The sequence below is a fragment of the Amborella trichopoda genome, chromosome 13 (assembly GCF_054954075.1).
Source record: "Amborella trichopoda isolate Santa Cruz 75 chromosome 13, AtrichopodaSantaCruz75HAP2 v2.0, whole genome shotgun sequence".
Classification (NCBI taxonomy): Eukaryota; Viridiplantae; Streptophyta; class Magnoliopsida; order Amborellales; family Amborellaceae; genus Amborella; species Amborella trichopoda.
The window spans coordinates 42,349,305-42,375,873 of record NC_142348.1 but is presented as its reverse complement, the minus strand read 5'-3'; the positions used below and the strand labels follow the sequence as shown (position 1 = coordinate 42,375,873).

Genomic DNA, 26,569 nt, shown 5'->3' with positions numbered 1-26,569 from the left:
TGATCTGTCTGGAATAATCTCCTAATTTTCCCTAAAAAAGTAGATTTTTTGAGTATATTTCCAAAAAAAATTTATGACTACCTCGCCGATCCTTCGTCACGCAAGGGACAGAGCTCCGACGTCTCAGTCTGCGACTTGTGGCCACAAAAAAAGCGAGTGTCCTAGAACAAACCCCGACTCTCTTCTTCATCATCACATTTTCGTACATATTACTCTCTATCTCTCTCTCTGTAACGCACGCGTTTAATCACCGTGAGCAATCTCTCTCTCTTTCTCAGAGGAAGCAGATTTTAATCCATTAGCGGTTGTTGTTCCCCATTTTCTCTTGTTCATTATGCTTTCACGAACAGCGTCATGATCGACCTCCATTGATTGTGCTTCTCCTAGCCTTCTGTTACGAAACCTAAGCTCCACAATGGCTTGCTTTCAGATGACAAAGCCTTCTTTGTCTCCTTTGCTTTGGTGCAAATCCAACTGCTTTTGCTCGGAGCACCATAACGTTCACATACGTTTGTATTCTAGGGTTTTACATGCGAGGTTCAGAGGGTCTTTGACTGTTCGTTGCAAGCTCTCAGAGGACAATAGTGACTCTAATGGTTGGTCTCCTTGCCTTTATCCAGTCTGAAATTGCTTTCTTTTCCTTACCGCTTTGCCGTAGGTATTGGAAAATTTGTTTGTTACTGTAAGGATTTGATGAAGATCATTATAAGATCGGCTTCTCTGCTTTTTGGAGGTTTCTTTTGTTAATAGAGGGGGTGTGATTTGAATTTGGTTTTGCCTTTACGAGTCAGTACTTTCATTTATCAATATAGGATGGCTATGAAATTGATAGCGTTCATGGGTGTTCTGTTGCTGTTATTACTTTGAGTTGGGACTTGGTCATCTGGTTAATGAACTGGGACTTGTGGGTATATATCCATCTACTTTATTTTTGTTTTGGTTCTTAGTATTTGATGTGAATTAGCGGTTCCATTGTGCCCTTTATGCACAAATTTTTATCTGGTTGAGGATTATCCTCCGCATGATGCTTGAGAGTGTGAGTTTGTAAATGGTAATTAGCACAAAACATGTCAAATCTCTTGAATAGGAACTTGAGTTTCTTTAAAGAATTATACGTGTAATTTGAATAAAATGTTATCAAAGATATTAATGAATTTGGACTTGTTAATACATAGGCATTTAGTTTTATTTTGGTTTTTAGCATGTGGATATGAATTAGTGCTTTCATTGTCTCCTTTTTACCTTGCTTTTTATCAATGTGTGATTGTCCAAATAATGCTTGAGAAATGCTAGTTTGGGTATGGTATCAGCAAAATCTTATTGAATCTCTTGAATAGGAACTTGAATTTCTTAATTGAACGATATGTATAATTTGAATAAAATATCATCAGACGTATTAATTTAAGATGGAATGGTATTAAATAATTTAGATGCGGTTTTAGTGCGTGAATCTTAAAACTGAACATTGCCTGAAGTGTTATTCCTTTGTTTATTGATGAGCATTGATTGTAGGCCATGGAAATGGTTTCCTGTGATGACACAAGCGATTCACGGGTTGAGGTGTGTTGCCAAACTGTTACTGATTGAAGCTGCAATTGCATGCAGTTTGGGTTTAAGGGCTTATCAATATGTGGTTGGGGATCATTGTCCAGATGATTCATGAGAGATGCTAGTTTGGATATGGTATTAGCACAAAACATGTTGGTTCTATTGAATAGGAATTTGAATTTTTGTAATGAATTAATAGGAATTTGAATTTTTGTAATGAATTATACATAATAATTTCAATTGCATGCAGTTTGGGTTTAAGGGCTTATCAATATGTGCTTGGGGATCATTGTCCAGATGATTCATGAGAGACGCTAGTTTGGATATGGTATTAGCACAAAACATGTTGGCTCTATTGAATAGGAATTTGAATTTTTGTAATGAATTATACATAATAATTTCAATAAAGTGTTCTCAGCCATCTGCATTTAGGATTAAATGTTATTAATTTAACATGGTATAGGTGTGTGGACCTTGAAATTGAACATTACTTATTGGAATTGGCCATGTAAAGGGTTACCTGTGATGGTTGTCCTTCATTAATCCTTCTTTAAAGGCTTTGATATACCATTATGATTTTTAGGAATCTCACATGTAAGGTGGTGGAGCATTAAGAGCCTTCTTGTATGATGACTATCATTGGTTTGATTAACAATGTCAATGTTTGTTTTGATTTTATGACTTTAGCTCAAATTGTGAGGCATTTATAGAACGGGTAATGCGTTAATATAGTTACAATCCCAACCCTAGTTGTTCATTTCAAATAATGCATGAGGTGCTCAACTGCAAAATATGGAGAGTATCAATATTTATCCCTACTAACATAGATCAGCAACCGGTGAGGCAAATATCTTAATATGAGGCATGTGTCTCCTAATTTCCTGAAAATGGTCAACAAAGAAGAGAAATTGCAGATTTTATTTTAGGATTTGCAAACTTAACGTCTGTCTTTAATTCTAGAAGCCATTGGGCATCCTCCCATCAGCATTTATTCTGAAATATTTAATCCATCATCTATAAACTTATTAACTCAATACCTCTATGAACTTATTAAGTCAATAACTCTAATGTTTTAACATAAAGTTACAAGGATTACCCTGTTGTGGGTTTGGCTGCAAATAACATGTGAATTACCAATCATTACTGTTAGTCTCTTTGGATAAAAGCATCAAAGTTAGGGGAGTTTGTGTTCCTCAGCCACTAGGAGAAAAGAAACACTCCCCGTTCTAACATCACCCTGGATTCATTGCATGTGAAACCCTTTTACCTATCTGGCCTTATCCGGAAAAAGAAAGAACAAGGACAAACATACATGGCTTACATAGTTGGTGATTTCTAATAGGAAAAAGAAAAGAAATGCTGAGTGGCCAGTCCCTGAATGCTGTTCTGTGACTGCTCGATCTTAAGCAACTGTTCTGACTGGCTTGATCAACTTTGGCAGCTCTGGGTTTTCTTTCTATCGTTTGGTTTTTTATTTTTGAAAGAAGAAGAGAGGAGAGGGGGGCAGGGGGTGGTTGATCGATAATGGGCCCAGCTAGGTAGAGCATGACCGACCTCTCTATCATGTTTCGCATAGTAGGTCAGCACATATTTGAATGGACTACTGCTGCATTTGAGAGAAGTAAAACGGGTGTCAAAACCATAATGTTTTGCCACCATTTCCAAATTTAAACGTCTTGACTAATGCCTCACCTCTAGTTAAATATGCCCAGATTATCCCTCAGCTTGAATTACTAAGGCATATGATTAGCATCACATGTAAGTTTAATCTCTTTTTGTGTTTATATTACTCTCTTGTTCACTACTCTCTATTGATGCTTTATTTTCAATTTCTAAACCATAAACACACACATATTTATATATTTATTTATTTATCTATATCTTAGGTTGGATGATAAATGGGCTTGATTATATATCAATTCTTTTACTTTACGGTATGGACTATTTTATGGGCTACAATTTTCAATATATTTTGGGTGCTTCAGATATAATCTGTGATGGTCCTCCATATTACTTTGTGTAATAAATATTGAATGCATGTTTGTGCTACATTATCATACGCATTCACTGAAACACTAGTGTCCTAACCTTGATGCCTAGCCATAGGTATGTATAAGACCCAATGAATGCATAATTCTTACAATAACTTTGTCCCCCCTCCCCTTCTTTTTTCTTTTGGTCACTTCTTCTCAAACATTTCCATGTAATACATTCTCAAACTTTTGGTCACTTCTTTTGGTCACTCTCTTGTAGAAGGAGAATATCGTTTTCTTTATCTGATATAGTTGTTTAACTTGTTCTCTGTTTAGTTGGTTGAATGGTTGTCATAGGATGTATTCACTTTCCTTTGCAGAATTGTCATATGAATGATAATTTGTAGGTGAGGAGCCTCCAGAATCATTGTTCATGAAGGAGTTGAGGAAAAGGGGTTTGACTCCTACATCACTCCTTGAAGACAGCGAGAACAGCTCTTATGGTCCTGGAGTGGATGATATGAAAGTGAAAGAAAAGAACGTGAGCCTGAGAAACAGATTGACTTCAACAGAGATTGACAAGAGTCTAGCAAACCAAAGAGAGCGATCTATTGCCCTCAATAGTGAAGGTCTTGAGGTAAATATATATCTTCCATTTCTATCATAAGTACATTATCCTCTATTCTTTAATTTTAGGGAAATTTATCAAAAAACACCTAATATTTGAACAATTTAACAATTCACTCTTTTTCAACTAATTCAACTCATGATCATGTGTATTTTGAATTAAATAAACGATATGGGTAAAATGTTGAATATGATAAATTCTCCTTAATTTTATATTACTCTTTTTATTGGAAATTGAAGTTGTAGAACATATAATCACCTTCTTGATGTTTGTGAGGAAGAAACATTTATTGCTTTTTCAATATTCCCTGAGTGGAAATAGCAGGTGTAGAACATATAATCGCCTTCTTGATGTTTGTGAGGAAGAAGCATTTCTTGCTTTTCAATGTTCCCTGATTGGTCTACCTATCTATGACCAGGTTAGCTACCTAGATTGGACTGCAGTAGTTGAAGGTTTCCTTAACATGTGGGCTGATTCAGAATATCTCTTTTTCTTTTTCTTTTTTTTTTTTTTTGTGATAAAGTTGACCATATTGTATTACTGTAAAAGATCACAGATTGCAAGTATCTATTGTCATTGCAGAATATCCAGTGAAAATGAGCAGTGGGTTACAATGAGAATCTTGAGATGTCATGTACCAAGAGGTGTGGTCCATGAAACCAATCTAAGGGTGGTTAATCTCAGGACTGGGGCTAAGAGCCCCTTATTTGGCGAAGCTATCCAAAATATTGTTAACCTCGTGCAAGGTGTGATGGAAGGAGATGTGCAAAGAGTTACTCAGCTTAGAGATTTGGCAGAAGAATTGATCAAGCCTCCAAATCATAGTTGCAAGAACCTTTGGGGGTAAGGCCATGGTCCCACATTAGGAACTCGATCCCGCGGTTCCTCGTAAGGGATCTTAGAAGGAGCTGGGTTTAGAGAAATAGGGATCTAGCTCCCAATAAAATTGGATCTCGATCTGCTTGCTTGTAGGATCCCTCTAAGAAGAGGATCTACACTATTAATTGAACGGCTGGTCCTCTCCTTGGTATTATAGATTTATTTCTTTAGAATATGTTAAACTGTGGGGCATTTCACATTGTGGTATACTCGAATTATGTTATTTAAAAACTGCAGTTTAATATTGTAGTAAGCCAATTTATGATATTATTAAACTATGTTATGGTAGTAAATTGGAGTACTATAACTATGGCATTGGTAATATGCTAAGGTGTATAACAATGGATTGAGTGGGCATGGGCTCGATCCTAATTTTATCATATAACTATTAATTGGTTTCGTTTTATGTATAGTGGAGCTTGGATCCCTCCAATTCAAAACTTGAACCCCAGTGACATGGGATCTCACTCCCAAATATCCTAAGATCTAGCTCCTTAACTTGTTGAATGCACGGATGCTGATCCTAACACAAGGAGCTTCACCCTATGACGGTTCGGCGTTCCCTGAACAGGTCCCGCTCCCATCCCCAACAACTATGCTCCAGATATTTTGTTGGCCCATTTTATGTTTTTTTTAGAGCTACCCTCTACAAGCGGAGTGGAGCTCCACCTTAGCCATGGTTGAAATCACCACTCAAAGGGTCTCAAATAGGATAGGAGAAAAGCACTTGAACTATCTCTAAAAATACTGCCAATACGTACTATTCCCAGATCACCAAGTACCAAGCAAACACCCATCAAAATGAAGTTTGATGGTGTCAGGTTCCAGAGCAAACTAGTAAGAGGTACCTGAAACAGGCCTCGCTTTTCGACCTTGTGATTGTTCCCCAATTTATTTAGAAGGCCCTGAAACAAGGTAGGTTTTGAAAAAGAAGAGACAACAAAGCAACATATGCACAAAACATTTTGGGGTCTGAGGCCTCAGTCATTGTTCACCTCCACCATTGCAAGAATCTGATGCATCTCAGCCTACAAGGGAGGCATATACATCGCAGCTCACAAGGGAGCAAAAAAATGCGAGCACAAAAGATGGGAAGAGATCGGCGTCTGATCATCGTTTGTTAACTCTTAGCACAATAACATTTTGGGGTCTGAGGCCTCAGTCATTGTTCACCTCCACCACTGCAAAGATCCGATGCATCTCAGTCAACAAGGGATGCATATACATCGCAGCTCACAAGGAAGCAAAGAAATGCGAGCGCAAAAGATGGGAAGAGATCGGCGTCTTCCTCCTCCTGTGAACTGGAATGATATCTACAATCTTTATCCCAAAACCCTTTGCTTTTCCACCACCTAGATCTGTTGCTTTTCCACTGTAGTCTTCTCATTTGACAACCTCCTCCCATCTCAGCGTTTCTTTCTCTCAGGTGGTAGCCTCCTCCAAGCCAGCTACCACCATCCACCAAACCCCCTCTCTGCTGCCTAAAAAGAAACCAAGTCGTACTGTCAAGCCTCCCCTCCTCCCCTTCTATATTTCTACCCCCCTGACGAGGTTGCAAAGACTAAGTCTAAGCTTCTAGCGTCTTTGGTTGGAAGTTTCCAACATAGTCGTGATGAAATAAGAGGGATTGAAAAGGGTGCTCAAAGACATTGGGGGGAGCCCAACCTCAGTTGCAGACTCCTTTCAAGTGGCGACATTCTCTTCTCCTTCCCTTCCCCTACAAGTGCTCAACGTGCACTACTAGTAGCCAACACCTTCACTTTCCATGGGGCATCGTGCCTCCTTCGGGCCTGGTCGCCCAAAGAGGGGTCTTTTAGGAAATAGAGAGTATGGCTTACCTTTAACCACATCCCACTCCATGCATGGTCCCCTAAGACTTTTCGGCGTCTAGCGGCATCGTGTGGGTCTCTGGTTTCAATACATTGGATTTCGATTGAAACTCTCCCTCTTGGATCAATACATGTCCTGTTGGAAGACCTGGACTCCGCCTTATTCCCAAAACCATTTGGCTTGAAGTAAAAGACCTTTACTACCCAATCTCGGCCTCTTAGTCGTCGGCCTTCCCCCCTTCTCCTCATTTCTTCCACCACACTGGCCCTACTAAACCACCAGATGCTCTTTCTAATTCTTGGACCTTGGTTTCCAAGAAATCTCGCTTCCGTAGGATGCTCCACCGGCGTCCACTAGATCTAGCCGGAGGCAAAGTGCGCCATCAGCATCTTCATCCGCCTCCACCTTCGGCCCCGCCGCCCCCTTCCGACCCGGTTAGTTGTGAGCCCGCCATTCCTGGCCCATCTCCCGATGTCTCCCCTCCTTGTCGTCGACCCGAAAAAGAGGCCAGGATTGACTCACCTACCTGCTCTCTCTCTTCGGGTCCCCCCCTGAGGACCTAGGCCCATCCGGCTCGAAGTTCCCACCCTCCCCGCCTTTTTCCTCCCCCGTCAATCGTTTTCCCCCTCGTCTTCCACACCCTACACATGTCCCCTCCCACCGTCTTCCTTTGAACACCTGTCGCAGCCTCTGACTCCTTAGGGCCACCTGTCCCCATCTTCGTCAGAGGCCTTGCTGCATCTGCCGTCATCCTTTACCAACCCCTTGTCGGCACCGACTTGCTCTGCCCTTCATCCTCCCTCATCGCTTCCCCTATTTCAACGGTCACCTGCACTGCCTCTACCCGCCTTTCCGTCGCCGACAGCGCCTCGATCTGCGGACGCTCCAACCCACCCGCCGCCCTCTCCGTTCCCCTTGTCCACCTGTCACCCGCGAAGCTTCCTCCTATCCACCTATCACCCGCACAACGTTTTCCTATCCACCTGTCACCTCCCACGCCACCCCCCACTGATGATGTGGCCACATTACCCTCCTCTTCTCTCTCTACTCCCCCGCCGCCCTTCTTACCCAACTCCATTGGGCAGTCGCGTCATGACTCTGCATCCCCAGATCTCCCCTCTCTGGATGGGGACACCTACCAAATCTCCCATCCCCCTTGCGTTTCGTCAAGCTTTCTACCCTTCTCCTCTTTGGTCTATCCCCAAGACAATCCAACCCCCCTGTTTTCTAAACTCTCTCCCTCCTCTCCCTCCTCGCCCGTGCCTTTGCAACTTCTACCTTCCGCCTACCCTCCTCTCTTGCTTCTCTCCTGTCCTTCCCCTCCTCCCCTATCCCTTACTTATCTCCCCCTTAGTCTTTCAGATTTCCTTGAACCCTCTCTGAAGCCCAAGGAATCTACTGACCTTCGTCTCATCCTTCTCATGGACAGAAACCTTCTTCCCCAAGTCATTGTGATGGCTCAAACCTTAGACCTCATTGCCCCGGACACTGCCTCTATCTCTTCCCTGCTAGCCCCTCATCTGTCCTATACCCCGCACCTGGGAATTCTTTTCACTATATTGCCCACTCTATCACTATGGCCTTGATATTGTCCTTGATTGCCCAAGGTTGAGTTCCTTGCCTTTGGAAATTCGTCTATCAGGCTCCAGCCATATGATTCATAATAGGCAGATGATGGTGCTCTCCAAAGAACCAAGTCTGCATGGATACCAACATGCATGTCAGTACCATTACACTTCGCTGTTTAATACGGTAGGTTGAAAGCCAGACAAGACTTTTTCAATGCATCTGTACAGTCTTTGCTTCTTAAGTTTTCTTATGTATTAAAAATTCTGACTCTTAAAATGTCAAGGTTCTGTGGCTTAAAGGTTGGACCAAGCCGAACCTTAGGAAGGAGAGAGAGAGTTCGTGGGTTTGAAACCCGCCGGTGGGTGGCAAGTTATTTAGAACTTTTTATCATATTGTTAATGCAGTATTACTTTAGATATAACTATTTAGTTTCATGTATTATCATCATCACAAGGGCTCCTCCTTAGATCGGACGTAACTCTTCCAAGAGGTTTCATGTTTGAATTTGGAGCGGGGTTCAAAATTTTGCACGAACATTGTTGGTGCCATTTCTTATTTACAAGGTCAAAATTTGGGACAAAAAATTGCTGGCGCGATTAGGTCTTCTTGGTTTAGAATTTTGAGCAGGACTCTAAATTTTGAATGACATTAAGTGACGCCATTTTTTATTGATGCCATGTATTTTATTGGTTCATGCTCTGCTTTGGGAGGTACTTATATATAAGTCTTCATATTTATGTCAATAACATTAAAGGGAACTTGTTGGTAGAGTGAACTTCAAACTGCCAATTGAAATATTGGATGTGTGTCTTTCAACATGGCACTTTTATGGAAGTGTTGGATATGTAGTATAAAAAGTCAAATAATCTTACACATTCAGTCAAAGTGTTGGATTGGCCAAGTGTGTTGACACATCTCTAAGGGTCGACGTGCCGACACACAACACATTAAGAATGATGGAGTGTATGTAACACAGGTCTTGACGTATATACAGGAAGTGAGAAATAGGCCGAGAGCAGCTGCCAAGTTGTTTCTAGCATGACCCACTCACCACTAAACAGATTTGAAAGGAAGGCCCGAATCTTCCTAGCCACTGAACAATGAAGGAGGTCGTCCACAGATTTCACTAGCGTTCACACAACACATCAGTTGGTCACCTGTATACCTCTCCTTTAACTGTCCACAGTAAGGACCTTTTTGTAAAGGGAAACAAATGTATACCCCCTTCTCCAAAATCATCATCATCATCATCACCATTTGAGCCTTATCAACTATCTAGGGTCGGCTACATGAATCCTATTCTGCTTCAGGATTCATGAAAAGATGAGGCAATTTTTGTGCTAGCTGCCCTACGCAACACAAACCTCCTCCTTTATTTGGGCTTGGGACTGGCATGACCGGCTTGGATAGGCCATGGTAGAGTTATACTGCCTCTCGAGAATCATAACCCCAAATAACCCCCCGGGTCCATTAAAAACCCTTGGACCTGCTCCAAGTCTAATGAAAATGACGTTTAATCTTCTCTGCACCTTTTCAATATCCAAATTATAATATGTATCATTTTTTTTCTATGACCACTTCATCGAACTTTAGAAAAGCTCCCCCTTTCTTTTTCTCTCTTCCTCAACAGTGAACTTCTTCCTCTCTCTCTTACAACTTCCCTTGAGCCTTGGTGTCTCTCTCTCCTTTCATGAACTTCACAAGTAGGTTAAAAGAGGCACCTTAAATTCCATTTATATGATAGGGTTATTGGAAAAAAAGAAAGTGTTAATGTTTTAATTTTGGACAATAAAAAAGATAATGAGGGGGTTAAACATCCTCTTTTTTTTAACTTGGAGGGGACAATGTGTTTTTTATGAACCTGGGGTTTTTTTTAGCTTGGAGGGGACAATGTGGTTTTTATGAACCTAGAGAGTTATTTGGGATTATAAATTTTTGGGAGGGGGGTATATGTCTTTTTCCCTTAAGTGAATTAGCCAACCTGCTGAAGAATTGGAGCTTTGGAGGAGTTGGGGCAAACCAGGCCTGCTGCCAATGGCCTGGGTTGATTCATCTTGTTGGGTTTCATTATAGAAGGATGCCACCGAGAAAAGGGTCGACGTGACTAGAGTCATATTATCCCTGCTATAGCCAGGGAGGAAATAGGCATTAAGGGATGTCCAAATTTGAGATTTCTATATCATTGAGTCCCTACTAAATCTTGGAATCCATAACAAGACCGCTCATAGATTCTAGCATGTGTGAGTCACGACAATTCGGATCAGCTACCACCAAGAAAAGCCTTGGGAATTGGATGTCTAAACTAGACTCCCCCATCCAAATGTCTTCCAAAATTTTACTCAATGCTTAATATTTGGTGATAGCCGAGTACTGCTGGACAAGGGTGAGTAGCTTGGGAGAATACATTTCCAAGCCCTGACATCTGAGCACTTGCCGAGCACTTGCCGTTAAAGCTTATCCAAACTTTGCTCTTCCTCATGAACCCTCTTGAAGGCGAACAAGGAGTGAGAATCGTCACCCTTTGAAAACTGAGTGTTGTGGACTTGAGGGCTTCCTTGTCAGATCAGAAAGCAAAGAGGTCGCAATCACCTTTCAAGTGTTTGTAGAGTAAGGGGGGACTAAATTTGCCCTTTGGCTTTTTTTTTTTTTTTGGGGAGGGGGGGGGGTGGGGGGGAACTCAATTCAGAGTTCTCTGTAAAAGGGCCACACTTTTGAAATAACTACCCTCCTTATAAATACATTGATGCGGCTTTCGTTTTTATGTAGTGAGGGCTGAACATGAGGGGATAGGTGATTTATGTGAATACATGGGGAGCAAGAATGTAGATCATGGACCCAGTTCATGTGGCCAATCGTGGGTTATGTGGATATGCCATCTGATGAGCTGGGTTGTGAGAAGTGGTATATGAAATTTAAAGCTGGATTGGTATATATCTGCCTTTGGAGCAACTGTTATTTTCTCTAGGAGTAACAAGTGGTTCATCTGATAGGTATAGGAGTTATGTAGTGGGTTTTTGAATTTTTTTATTTTACTAATATTTTGAGATTAGAATATATGGTCTTTTATTTATTTAAGTGAGGCTATTTGTGTCTTTTTTGTTCTATAAAATAGTTGTTAGTTAAATCTTATGGAGGTGAAGGGCTAGGATTTAGTTGTGGTTAGGATGTTTAAAGAGCAAGTTAGGTTTTAGGTCTATTATAAATATGTGAGCGTTGGAAAAGAAAAACGGTGAGGTTTGTATAAGGTTGCCTCCATATGTTGTAGAAGTATGGTGCACCCATAAAATTTATTTAGAGTTGCCGTTTTAGAATCAAAAACCTTATGATGGTTTCAAATTTTATTTTATCCTCAATTGTAAATTTTAAAATATCAAAAATAGTACAGATCGAGCCGATTAAGAAACACTTGAAAATCTTGAAAATAGACGGTCCAAATAACTTGTTGCAAGATGCACTATTTTTTGGCCTTGGAATTCTTTTTTTTTCTTTATGTCCATTCATATCAAGGTCGAGATGCTCAAGTGGAGGGTTCTACTATGCCGAACCACTCTCCAATGTAGGATTTTTTAGGTGCACCTTACGTCAACAGTATAAGGTTGCAACCTTATATAAACTTTTTCCAAAGAAAAATATAGAGAGAAGAAGAATTGATTTTGTGGGTCTTGTGAGAAGATCTCTTTTTTGGGTGGACTCCCTACAAACCCAGTGAAAGGGTGCATTCTCTCAACCATTTATTTTCTTAATTTTATTTTATAGTTTCTATTTTCTTTCTTCATCTTCCCTAAATCAATTGGAACCTAGCTCAAATGCCAATTAGTACAAGGAGGATGGAGAAAGAAAGTAAAAGGTTGAGAGAATATATCCTCTCACTGGATCTACAAGTGGGTCCCCTCCCAAAGAGATCTTTATCCAATTGATGCAACAAAGATGGAAAAAGAAAGTAAACAAATCTCAAAGATAGAAATTAAGCTAACAATAAAAGGTTGAGAGATTATACCTTTTCTTTGGGTTTGCAGGGCAGTCCACACCCATAAAGGGATCTTTTCACATGACCAATCTTCTTCCCTCTGTATTTTTCTTTTATTTATAAAAGAAAAACCTAAAACCTGACTTTCTCCTTATGAAACCCTAATCATAATTAAATTCTAGCCCTTCATCAATTCAGCATTTAAATTTCAATTATAGCCCTCAATTTTCTACAACTTAAAAAGACATAAATACCTTGACTTAAATATATAAAAGACATCTAAAAAAATAAAATTTAAAAAAACTATGAAGCCCCCACTCCATCATTCTCCCAGGGTTGGGAGAAGCTCGACCTCAAGCTTGTTATGTTCATCACATCCTTCAAACGCCATTTGTGTAGTTGGTGATGGAGTTCTACCATTTGACTCGGTCTTTTGTTTTCTTCAATGAACCAATTAATCAAACACTTAATGTACAACTTGTAGTGCTACTTTAGGATGAATCGACTGCAACGTTGATTTCTATTTCGAGCTCCTCCATAAAGTCACTCCCAAAGAAATTTTCAATTGAACTTAAACTAGTCAATAGCACCCTCAATGTAGAGCTTATTGTCGAAATCAGGAAGATCGAGCTGAACACTACGATCTCAAGGCTTTTTGCGGTTTCATTTGGTGTTACAACTCGCCATTGATGACCTACTGAGGGGGGCGGGAACAAGAGAGCATGTAGGCAGCTATTGCTAGAGTCCGGCTGCCCTCATGGCACAATATTTACCATTAAAAGTGCAAGACTTTCATTTACCAAAGAATTCTCACTCCTTGTTCACCTTCAAGAGGGTTCATGAGGAAGAACAAAGTTTTGAAAAGCTTTAACGGTGTCCCCCTGCATGCATGGCAAAAACATTCTAGAGGAGTGGTGGCCTTTGTGGGACTCTCATCATGATCAATTGACAACTTGCCTATGTGCTCTGCGAATGCTCAGATGCCAGAGCTTGGAAAGGTATTCTCCCAAGCTACTCACCTTTGTCTAGCAATACTCTGCTATCACCAAATATTGAGCATTGAATGAAATTTTGGAAGACATTTGGTTGGGGGAGTCTAGTTCAGACATCCAATTCCCAGGGCTTTTTTTGGTGGCAGCTGATCAGAGTTGTCGTGACTCGGACGTTCTAGAATCTATGAGCGGTCACTCGTTATGGATTCCAAGATTTAGTAGGGACTCAATAATATAGAAATCTCAAATTTGGACATCCCTTAATGCCTATTTCCTCCCTGACTATAGCAGGGATAATATGTTACAGACTTTGGTCACATCGAGCCTTTTCTCGGTGGCATCCTTCTATAATGAAACCCAACAAGATGAATCAACCCATGCCATTGGTAGCAAGCCTGGTTTACCCCGACACCTCCAAAGCTCCAAGTCTTCAACTGGTTGGCTAATTCACTTAAGGGAAAAAACATATACCCCCCTCCCAAAAATTTATAATCCCAAATTACTCCCCATGCACAAATAATGAGGAGTTCATTTTACATTAGAATTAGGGCTTCTCGAGGCTCGAGGTACATTTTATTCTCTAAATAAAGGTTGGTTTAGTGTTTTAGTTGGAGAGTTGGATATTATTTTGTTTTGAGACTTTCAGTTAAACAAGATATAATTATGGAACTTGGCTTGTGAGCTTCCAATGCTATTTTCAATTCTATGATTTCTTTCTGTGAATTTTGCATTGCATTAGTTGGTATTAGAGTAGGTCTGTTTCGAAAGCGCCCGAGACACTGTAGTTTTCACGATGGCTACCAGAGGAGCCTAAACTGGTTATGGTAGTGGCGGTGTTGTCAAAGTTACATTGGAGGATCTCCAATAATTTAAGTGGAGAACTAAGGAACTGACATATGAGGTATGTTGAAATGCCTGAATTAAAGAAGTTCGAGGACCTGAAGCACGATGTACATCCAAACCTCTCTAATTGGTGTTAAGTCGTTCATGACAATAGTAGATGTGAATTCAATCACAATTATGGATCAAGTTCAACAGATTTCAATCCTCGTGACAACCAAGGGAGTAATCTTGACAAGTCTGGGGATATTTTGGTTTGTGACCTTCAAGAGATAAACTGTGGAGAAACTTTATTCTTGTCAGTTTCTTTCCAAAATCAATCTTTGACATATGATCAGAGAAGGATCTAGATTTCTTCATCATCATCATCAGAGCCTTTTTCCAACTATATGGGTTTGGCTACACGAATCCTGGTCTGTCATTCTACTCTATCAAGGGCAGACCTTTAGAGTGAGGTCATTAGTCCCCATATCTTTTCTTACTACTTTCAAACATGTCCTTTTGGGCATTCCCCTTACCCTTTTTGAGCCTTCTAATTGAACCAACTCGCACATTATAACAAGTGTTGTATTGGGTATACATTGCACATGACCAGCCCTCCTAACTCTACTTTCTCATCTTATCGCCTATTGGAGCCACACTTACGTACTCCCCATTGTATTCATTTTCAAATTTTATCCCTTCTTGCCTTTCCACTTATCCATCTCAACATCCTCATCGCAGCTTCACTCATCGTATGGATATGATGTTTCTTGACCACACATCATTCCACCCCATAAAGCAGAGCTGGTCTCACAGTTGTCCTGTAGCACTTCTTTTTCAGCTTCATTGATATGCGACGATTACATAAAACTCAGGTTGAACATTCCGCTTCGTCCACCCAACTATAATTCTATGTGTGACATCTTCCCCAATCTCTCCATTTTCTTGATTATTGACTCAAGATATCAAAAGTGCGCTCTTTTGTGTATTTCTTGGCCAGTGCACTCTTTTTTGTATTTCTTGGCCATCACTCTTAACTGCTTCGTCGTCTCTACTCCTATTATTACTAAACTTGCATTTCATATGTTCTGTCTTAGTCCGGATAATTTTAAAACTTTTAGATTCTAGAGCATCCCTCTAAAATTCTAACTTTGTGTTGACGCCGATTTGGGCCTTATTGATCAAAATGTACACTTTCCTACAAAGTACAATTTCAGAAAATGGTGTTATGGCGATGGTGTGGTGAAGAGGTGACACGATTTTGCAAATGAAAAGTATAACGAATAACAAGATCTTGTGGGGGAAGTGATCTTCAATGAGGAACTAGATTAAGGACTAGAAACTTCAAAGGAGATGGCAGTGGGCAATGCTACAATATTAGGGTTAGGGTATGACACCCATTATCTCTAAACAAGTGAAGATGATTCCATTGATGAAGCTTTGGAGGCCATGAGTGACGTGACAGTAGTTGGTCAATCAATTAGAGGTTCAGTGGAAGGTAGCATGATTGGAGGTGAAGAAATATGGGACACCAAGTCCAATGGAGGCGACACCGGGAGGAGGTCAAACAGATTGAGTGAGAAGATCATGCTAGATATTCCTGAAACCAAATACATGAAGAAGTTGGAGAAGCATGTTCAAGACTGGGCACAAGTTTGGAGAGGAGGCGAAGGGCATCCCAAACTAGAAAAGCCCTCCCCTGACGAGCTGGGAGAACTTGAAATGCCAAAAGATGATAATGGGGCATCATGAAATCTCAAATTCTCTAGAGTTTCTGCTAATGAGTTTTCCATAAAAAGTGTCATGCCTGCCAAGTAATTGATGGTATTTCCCTTGATACTGGGATCCAGATGCTACACAAGGTGATTTTAAGTGTTGTACATTCCGACAGCCATTTCATTTCTCTTGTAACTCAAAATCACTGTTATTGGTACTCATTGGGAAGCTATTTCACAGCTCTACAACTCCTAAACCTGCTTCACAAGTTTGCCTGCCGATTTTGTGAGAAAAATTTGTTGAAGTCCTTCCAAGTTTTTGAAGTTTTTAGTGCATGAAATTTTTGGGGTAGTTTAATTTTACATGTTTGTATCAATTCCTTAATATACATTTCAATAGCTGTTGTTGAGGATTTATCCTACCATCCATACTCTTAAGGCCAGGAAAGTAGAAAAAGGTTGAAGCATGGTTGTTGGAATCTCAACCTAGATGGTGATCTTGGTTCAGAGTCTCACTTTGGGTCTCCAGAAAAGGTATCTTTAAGGGATCTCAAGTTTTTTATTTTGGGATCTCAATCCCAGTTTTAGGGATCATGATCCCACCTCAAAGCTTAAGGCAACGGCCAAACTGATAATTTGCTTTATTTATAGCCAGTTAGCAATGGAACTATACTTTTAATATAGTTGCATTGCTTTTTGGTTCTAAATGAAGAGATTTATCATTAAAGGGTAAATAGAGTCGTAGACTATATATACTCTTTAAGGTTGGGATTTAGTCACCAAAAGATTGGAATCAAGATCCCCAAACGGTTGGGATCGAGATCCCTAACATTTGGGGATCTCTATTCCTAATATATGCATTGTATGTACAATAGTTCAAACCATAGGGATCTTCTAGCCTTTCACAATCCCCTCCTCCCGATCCCGATCCCCTTCTCAATCCCAACAAGTATGGGTTCAAGTAAATTGTGGCTTTGATGAAGAATTCACCCGCTTCAAAACTTGAGGATGAGTTTTCTCCAACCAAGGGAATCGAATGCAAGATAGGCTGATTCATAGTTTGTATTTTCTTTTTTAATTTCAGGGGTGTATTTTTGGATTTTTTTGGGTTTAAGTTTTAAGGTTTTTGAAGTTCTGTAGGGAATTTAGGGCTATTTTAGGAACTAGTTAGGTCGTTATGGAATTATTTATTTGTAAAGGGGTAAAAATTGTCATTTCATGTTCAATTGTAATGAGAGTTTGTTTTACATTTAGCATTAGCGTTTCTTGAGGGTCAAGTTAAGGTATTAGTGGGAGAGTTGGTATTATTTGTTTTGAGAGTTCTGGTTAGCGGAGATAGTTATGGCGTTTGGCTTATAAGCTTCCATCATAATTTTCAGTCTAGAAATAGAGGTCATTATAGGGTATTAGTGGGAGAGTTGGTATTATTTGTTTTGAGAGTTCTGGTTACCAGAGATAGTTATGACGTTTGGCTTATAAGCTTCCATCATAATTTTCAATCAAATTGTCAGTTCCTTGATTTTCTATGAATTCTCTCCTACATTATTTGGGCGACTCTACCAAGCCCAAGCCCGAGTTGGCTGAGTTTTAGGTTACCAGTTTTATGAGATCTTTGAACTAGATGCTTACATGATTTGGTCCAATGTTTTGCAAATGCATATGCCTGATAATCCTCGATCAGTGCAATATATTATCCAACGTTTATATGACAGTTACATTGTTGTGAGTATTTATTTGAGAAAGGGCGAAAAGGACTTATTCGTATTGGGATGCGAACCCAGCTTGTTGCTTCGTTGAACTTCCTACAGTATTAGAAAATGCCATTTATATGTCCAAATAATATACAACAATATTATTAAACCAAAAATTCAAGCAGTCTGGAAATGACATTTATACATGAAAATAGCGTAGAAAATTATAGTAAAACCAAAACCATTCAAGCACATCCTGAGTTTTTCATTTATGAAACTCTGGTTGAGTTGGCTTGGCAAGTTTTGTAAAGTCAAAAATGATTTTTTTTATTATTACTTTATTTCTAAAAGCCTTTTGTGCTAATTATTCTTTTTTATCGATAAATAGTAGAGATTATCTTCATGGTGCATGCATGTTTGTGATTAATACTTTCATTGCAATAATTTCTGGTATGTTTATTTTCTACCTGTTGTGTTTGAACCCAGGGTCTGATTCCAAGAGCAAAGCTGTTACTGACTCTCGGTGGAACTTTTTTTCTTGGTTTTTGGCCTCTAATTCTTGCGACAGTCGCTTTCTTTTCCGCTTTATATATTGTAAGACACATCTCAAGACCCTCTGCTTCTGACATATTTATAAGTTTAATGATTGTGAATGTAGAGATGCCATAATTGTCCAATGCAGTTTTCGAATGGTAAAAATGCGAGGCAATAAACTGGATACTTCTGAAATTTCTTTCAAACAATGAATAATAGGCTTATCTTCTCACATTATGGGTGAAAACCCGGGTTGCGTGAATGTCCTTGGAAATGGAATCTGGCCACATTATTTATATTTTGGGGGGATTCTTTTTTGTGTTTGAATATATTTAAGCTACTCTTATTTAGCGGGGTTTTGATAGGAATAGATGGTGAATATTAAATAGGAATGGATGGCTAGGATTTCTATGGAACTTTTTGGGTGTTTAGGTTTCAAATTTATTCGAATAGTTATGTTAAAGGGTTGAGAAGAGACTCGGATCATTCACTCTTGTTGTTGATTTCTTATACAAAGGAAAATTTGAAGCTTGTGATGCTTTTTTGTGTTAAATTCCTTCTCTAGCTACTCTAAAATGCAAAATTTTTTGTAAGTTGGTTTGGTTACTTGCATGCTGTTATAGTTTTTCAAGAATATAGTCCAGGCCTGCAGCAATTGGTTTCAGAGCAGGCCTTCCTATGGGATTTGAGTTGCAATTTGAACATTTTATTGCTAAGATGAGCTCTTACTCTAGATCAAGATGGATTTGCCTATTGTAACAAACCACTACCAAGTTCGAACAAGAACTAGACTAACTCATTCATGACGGCAGGCAGTAAGGCAGCACAGGAAGATACTGGGGATTGGATATGAAGAGTTCAAGATTGACTGTTAAGGAGAAAGATTCGCCACCAATCTGCTTCATCAATGAGGTGCCTTGGCACTAGTTGGTTTCTTTGATTATCATGGAGAACGTTCATTGCTATTATTCCTTTCACAAAATAAGGTCATAGATTGGAACTCCCTACCAATCTGTGATGTATCTCCAGATTATGATTTGGGTTTTGCGAAGATTTTGAGGAGAAAAGCGTCAATGGCGATATAGGAAATGATTTAAGTAGTTGAATTTGATATATTTGTATCAATTCCTCCGTCTACATATCTCGATTCATTTCATGAGGGATTCCGCTACTGTTTGAACTTCTAGAGCCAACAAAGAAGAAATTTGAAGGCTATGTATTTGACGCAGAACTCAACCCTCTTCAAAACTGGAGGACAAGTTTTCTCCAACCAGAGGAGATTGATGTATGCACGAAAAGGACCAAAGATGGATCCTAAAATTATGGGAATCAAAGGACTTCTTATATTTTCAGGAGCTACTTTTGCGACATTTTGTGACCTTTCGGGTAGTCACATATATTAGATTTTCTTTGTGTTTCTATTTTGTATTTAGTTTAGTATCTTTTTAAGTTGTTTTTATTTAGTAGGAGTTTTTATTTATTAGGATTCTGATGGGAAGAGATGGTGGAGATTTAATGGGAATGAATAGGACTTTGTAGGAACTTTTAGGGTTTTTAGGTTCAAATCTATAATAGTGGTGTTAGGAAGTTGAGAGGAGAATTGGATTATTTGCTCTTGCTATTGACTTTTTTGTGTGGAAGAAAATTTGAAGCTTGTGCTGCTTCTTTTGTGGTGAATTCCTTCTCTAGCTACTATGTACAAAGTTTTCTGTCTGTTGGTTTGATTACCTGCGTGGTTTGATATTTTTTCGAGAATAAAATGTCAAGGTCTGCATGAGTTTCTTTATTTTTTAGTAGCTTTCTGGATACCTGCACTTTAGATTTGCTTGGCAGTTCTGACTGTAAGAGCGTCATTTAGTATAGAAAGCTAGTGCCTACCTTGTCATAACTGTTACACATCACTAGAAAGCTGTATTCTTTCCTTATACATGGTTCTGTTCTTGATTTGTTTTCCCAGTTGTTGATAAGGCATGATTCCAACTCTCAAATGTAAAACATGTGTTTACGTTAAGGAGAGACTTCACCTTCCTTTCCATATCTCCACGGTTGTGCATTAGTGAATGCACCAAGCTGCACTCATTTCTTTGTTTCCAGGGGATCAAGATGGTACCTCTCTGGTACTATCAATGTTCTGTTGAAACTTGGGCTTTATTATTTCAGGGGTTTGCAGGAAAGCACATGGACTACTTCGCTGAGCGATGTAAATATCTGATGGCAGCAAGGGAAGGATATGGGCACAAGGATGCTAGGTAGGAGGGTAATGGGATAGAAAGGTGCCCGGTTCCCCTCCTATATAATGGAAATTCGTCCATGGTTGCATGGTGTTGATAAGATATTGGGTTTGACAAGGTATTGGGTTTGACTTCAATTTATGTTATTTGTGGCATGAAGAGGAAGGAAAGGCAGCTTGGGTTCAAAAATTTTCATTAACCTTCACTCTTCCTTCCAAGTTATGAAATGAAATTTGAAAGGCTTGTCCATGGAGGTGATTATAAGGGTGCTGAATGTGAAGTATTGGGGCCCCTCTATTGTGAAGTAGATAGTTGAGTTTATTTTGAATGAATCGAAGGACCTTGCTACATGGTGATCATGCGAGATACCATTAATGGATTCTCTAATACTGGGAGAAAATAACTGACAAGTTGGGGGAGTTGGAATATGCCGCAAGTGTGAAAATGAATTTGCATTAGATCTGCGTAAAAGCTGAGGTGAGCTTGAAACCAAGACTGGGAAAAGATTTCAGATACAGAGCATGATATTGAGTTTTCCGGAACTTTGGGGCGAGAGAAATTTGAAGTCGACCTATTACATATAACATGGGCAACAAAGAGACCATAGATAGAGAGGGAGGGAGAGAGAGATATTCTACTTATGGGGCTTGATTAGAGTGAAATAGAGAGCTTTATTTCTTTTGGAGTTTAGAGAGAGAAACACACAAAACATAGAGAGAGTTTTCTTCTTCTAAGAAAAGCGCAGTTCACAGAGAGACAAAGAAGGCCCGTTCTCCGTCGATAAAAAAGCATTTGGTGATGGAGAGTGGGGCTTCTTTTCAGGGGACAGAGAGAAACGTGGAAAAGTTTCCTTCTAGGGATTGAAGAGAAAGAAGTAATGGAAAGGTCTAAGAAAGAGTGACGCGAAGAGACCTTAGTAAAATTTCCTACAGACCCAAACAATTTAACACAAGAAAATAACATGCTAAGATTTTTCAATGCAGGGTAAAGAAACTTGCAAAGAAGAATTTAAAATTGTACATCAAAAGTGGCCCCAAAGTAGACAAACTTACATTATTAGTGGTGCCCAAGAATTTAAAATGGTGCCCGGCCGTAAAGTAGACAAACTTACATTATTAATGGTGCCCGTTGGTCACTGTTTGTGATTGATGAGGCTTAAAAGATCTGAAGCCACCATTTGTGGTGGCAAGAACCTTCAAGTTACGGGTAGTATTTGGTTCTCTGTTTCCTGAGATTTTTCATGGCTGCGGGCTTCTTTCTACATAGTTTTATACTTATGTAGATGTCATTTCCTTCGAGGCTTTCACGATAAGAGAATTCGATGTTGGAAGATGTTACTCCTGGTTGTGTTAGGATTACTTATAGATTTTAGTTTATATATATCAGTTGTTCCTTATTGTACTAACCATTTGAGACCAGTAAGCCTGAAATCGTATTCTAGTTTGGTCTACATTACTCTATTCTGTCCATGCTATGCATATTAACCAAATGTAGGTATCTCTAAGCGTGTGTTATTTGCAACATTTTATACCAATCCTGAACCCTCAAAAGTGTTATTTGCAGTATTTTGGACCCAGTTTTGTCCACGATGCAACGAAGACTCCTGTGCCTCCACCATATGTTGATCCCTATAAACTATTGGAGGATGAACGACTTTCTCGCTCGGATCATCTTGTGAATTGAATTGGAAATTGTATAAATTGGATTCCTTGAAATGTTGATATCAGCTCTATTTCTTTGGGCAATATTTTTTACTATTTGTGTAATATTCTCAGCATCTGTTACCTCTAGATATCCATGACGGAGTATAACTACCAGGATTTTGGTTTTTATCTTTCACTTCCTTTTGGTTGTTAATTGGCTGCCACGGCATGCATGTAATATGGTATCCAGTAGTCCATTCTTTCATGGATTCTACTGTTGTTAAAATTAAAATTCTTTGAGATAATTATTATTCTTGTCAGGTGGCGTAATTTTAGCAGAAATATTATGTGTTGACATTGGCATAATTTTAATGGAACTGTACTTGAGATAGGACATGCGCGCACACAGATATATTTGAGGCATAGCTGGTGTTACCTGAGTGATGCACGTTTTTTTTATTTGTTTCATGTTCGACACTTATGCATATGTTGACACTTGTAGATACGAGTTCGACACTCGGACTCTGTATGTTGGTGGATGACAATTTTTTTTAATACATGTCAGCACTTTTTATAGAATTGTCTTATATACCTTCAGCAGCAATGGTTAGTGGTTTGTGGTAGAGTGTAGCAACATGATGCGTAGGATTTGAATTTCCGGTGAGCATCTTTTTGTGGGTTTAATTTTTTTAAGTTTTTACATTAGTTTATATCAGACTAGTTTCAAATATATATTGAGAACCTACCAGTTCTTGTCAAAGAAACAATGATTCGGCCCGGTTTGGACCGGTGAACCAGTAGGGGCAATCCAACCCTTTCCTCTTTCAAAGCTGGTTATTTTTTTTTATAGATAATGGTTTGATAGGGCTGCATCCCTGTCAAAATAAGTAAAGCCTCATCTCATAACTCATCAAAAATTTCATTTCAAGCCTCATCTCATAACTCATCAAAAATTTCATTTCAAGTATTGAAAATCCTTTACATTGTTCATCTTGGCTTTCTAGAGCCATCATGGAGATATCTGTTGCCAAAAGTGCTTTCCGCACAAAGATTTGATAGGAGGCTTTTTTTAAGTTTTCATAAAGCGTACGTCTTATAGAAACTTCATCATCCTTTTTTTCTATTGAGGGAGCCCCACGCGGTTCCTTCTTTTTAAATCCTTTGAAATTTATACAATTTTTAAATTGAAAAGGGTTGGTCCCGACGTTGTGAAACCATGTGGAATTTCATGTCGCACGTGAAATTCCCAATGTTTTCTCTCTAAGTGCTGACTCGCCCCACCGACATTACTTCTAAAGTCTTCGATGTAACTACCATGCATAGTAAACCACGTTCAAGACAAAAAAAATAAAAAAAAACTGTAGCCATGGGTGCTTCTGCCTTTCTAAAGAGAGTGAGAAGAGACGGAAGGGCAGAACACTATAGTAAATGTCTGTTTAGAAATTTTTAAAGTTTAATTTGTATTTGATCAATTTAAAAATTTACTACGTTTGATCAGTTTTTCTTAAAATGAATTTGAGATTCACTTTGAGAGAGAAAGAGAGAGAAGAGGGGGCAATCATAAAACCACAATAAGAATCACAAAAATAGTCTCAAAATTTGCAAAAAAAGGAAAATTAAAATAGCATCAAAGATCACAATTATTATCATGAGATTAGTATAAAAAATCACTTTCTCCGTTGGTTCTTCACTAAAACTTACAAAATAAGTATCAGATTATGAAGAAAAAACGTATCACAATAAGTATATGAAAATTGATGTCAATAGACATCCAGAGCGAGATGACGTCTCAATACCACTTATTTTTAACAAAATAATGATAGTATGTAATGTATCAGCCGTATTTTTCTTGGAAACTAAAAAACATGCTTTTTAGTAATTTTTTTGAAACTTTTTAAAAGCTGAAACCAGCCAATTTTCCAATCCGGATCATTGGTCCACCGATCGGACTTAGTTTTCAGGGTGGCTGATCCGGGTCACCGATTCATGCTTTAAAACCTTGTGTTGAACACATGCAAAAATTATAGAAAGAGCTCATTTTTTATATTTAAAAATGGGGCTGCATACTATAAGACCATTTTTTATTGTCTTAATCATTTCTAGCTATTAAATGTCAAATTGGATGGCTAATGTCAAGATGTTCGAGAATTTTTTTTTTTTTTTTTTTGTATTTTGAGTTTAGTCAATGACACTCCTACAACCACTCAATTTAAAATCTAACGCACGAGCAGTTGTGACCTTTTTATACTAAAAGTAAATGGTCTCTTAAGAAAGGGGCTGGGGTCATAGTGGTAGCATCTCGACACCTAGTTACCACATCATAGTATCCATTCCTACCATGACACCTCCAATTAACACCTTCAAAATGTAACTCCCCAATCTATTGAAAATTTAGTAGGGGCTTGTCTTCCCCACGGAATTACGCAAAACAAAGTAAATGGTCTCTTTTTGTATTCCTTTCCTTTAAACATAACTCAGTATATTTTTCTACTGAATTGCTCACGTTTTAATTATTTCTTTTATCCAAATTACCCCTAGTTTGAACATCCAATGTCCACATGAGGGCCCTTTCCAAGTTTGGACAAACTCTCACACTTATGAATTTCTTTGAGTGAATAATTAGTTCACGCATCAAGCAATTGCCTTTTCTTCTTCTTTTTTAGTGAAAGAGTGGTTAGAACATTGAATATCCAAATCAGCTATATAACAAAAAGAATTGGTTGAGATATCAAATGCCCAAACTTTTTTTTTTCGTTTTTTAAGAAAGAGAAAGATTGGATGCCTGAAGAAGGGGTAAGTTGAAAAAAAATAAAAATAAAAATAAAAAATAAAATGGAAGAAAGAGTAAAGTGGGACTTAGTTTAAAACAAAAGGGTGCGGTTAGCATGCAGCCAATCCCACACATGTAAAAATGCGGGCTTGGTAATAGATGTATTTTTTAAATATAATTTAACCTTAATTTTTAAAGAACATATAATCTTTAATATGGAGATCATGAATATGAAAAAATAAATAAATTTTGAAAACTAGAAATAATAATTATATTAAGGAAACATTTGGACCATTTATTACAATTGTTTTTAGATAGACCACCTATTTGCATCCATCTTTAATATTGATGCTTTATACCTCTGGACCGAATATTGTACAAATGCGGTCTAACCTGTATGAAACAATTGTTCAAAACAAAATACAGGTACTAATATTTTATAGGAAAATTGTTTCATGGGGCTTGGACCCCATTTCGACATATGCGGTCCAGAAAGTGTAAAACATCCAACTTAAAAATGGGTGCAAGTAGGTGTTCCATCTAAAAACAATGTAAATTAACGGTCCAAATGCTTTCCTACTAAAATTATTATTTTTAATTTTTAAAATTTATTTATTTATTCATATTCATGACTTCATGTTAGATATTGCATGTCTTTAAAAATTATGTCTTAAAACCCAACTCAAAAATAGATTTATTAAGGGGCGTGTATTTCTAGCCGCATAGAAATATGGCCCTTTAAATAAACACGTAAGCCGCAAAAATTTGAGAGCCCAAATCTTGAAGAGGCGTTCACAATGAGTGGCGTGTTAAAGTGTATGAAAATTTGAAAGCGCATATCTTGAGGAGGTGTTCACAATGAGCGGCGTGCAAGTGTACGAAGATATACATATATTTTAGTATTTTTAGGAGTAATAAGTCTACGAGATCATGTAACACACATATAAGCATAAGGTCTCAATGCATCATCATTGGATTTTGATCCAAATCTAAAGATAAAAATATAATTTTACTTGCTAACTTGTTTTTGAAGCTTTAAATTTTATAATTAAAATTAAAATATATTTTAAGACTATCATAAAGATTTTTAGTATTGAAACCACATTTTTTGACACTACTTGAAGTTGCGCTCTACTTTGATTGTTTATAGCCTCGGCTTTATACATACCGTACCATTAAAAGATTATATTTTCCAGCTTTAAAGCACTTCTTAATTTAAAACAAACTTTTTAAAAACAAGGAGTGAGGAATGCCCCTTTATGGGTGACATGTGGCCCAATGGGCCCCATGCCCCACCCATGTATGGGTGGCACACATGTGGGGTTGGATCCAAAGGCCACATATGTTCCCTTCCTTATAAACAATATATCAAAAATACCCTTTTAAAAGATTTTACAGTACAAATAAATAAATAAATCTAAAAAAATGTCTAAAACTCACATAAACATTTTTTATACTGAAAATAAAATATATAGAAGTTGATAGGTACCAATAGATAAAAAACAAGTGACTATATAGGCACTCCACTTGACCTAGTGGCCATGATCCATAACTATCTTTTTAAACCGACCCAACTAGACCCATGACTCACAGCCTAATGCGGGGGCACGTGGTTGGCTCATTAAAGCCGATTAATAAATAGGGTACTCACAGTCTCATAATGTGTGGATTATAGTCCTTCTTTTAAGATCAAGTCAAGCACATATTACTACAGTGCAAGAGAACTTCCATGCACATGTACACATGTCCCTCTATATAGATGTTTCCTGTAAATGCA

General features: G+C 38.4%; 1 protein-coding gene across 3 annotated transcripts; it reads left to right on the top strand.

Moving 5' to 3' along the window:
- The first annotated feature begins 98 nt into the window (after positions 1-98).
- LOC18442475 (tubulin alpha-6 chain) lies at positions 99-22,364 on the top strand. 3 transcript variants are annotated; one of them, XM_006852691.4, is made up of 4 exons: positions 99-596; positions 3,929-4,158; positions 18,101-18,208; positions 21,943-22,364. In XM_006852691.4, the coding sequence occupies exons 1-4, from the start codon at positions 416-418 to the stop codon at positions 22,060-22,062; spliced, it is 639 nt and encodes a 212-aa protein (XP_006852753.1). In that variant the 5' UTR covers positions 99-415; the 3' UTR covers positions 22,063-22,364. The 3 variants fall into 3 exon arrangements, with proteins under 3 accessions (XP_006852753.1, XP_011626375.1, XP_020528124.1); XM_011628073.3 differs by having other exon boundaries at positions 21,931-22,364; XM_020672465.2 differs by lacking the exon at positions 18,101-18,208.
- Positions 22,365-26,569: the final 4,205 nt, after the last annotated feature.

Coding starts and splice junctions, on each gene's coding strand:
- LOC18442475 (XM_011628073.3), top strand. CDS start 416: ATGGCTTGCTTTCAGATGACAAAGCCTTCTTTGTCTCCTTTGCTTTGG. Junction 597..3,928: donor GGACAATAGTGACTCTAATG/GTTGGTCTCCTT, acceptor GATAATTTGTAG/GTGAGGAGCCTCCAGAATCA. Junction 4,159..18,100: donor TCAATAGTGAAGGTCTTGAG/GTAAATATATAT, acceptor GTTTGAACCCAG/GGTCTGATTCCAAGAGCAAA.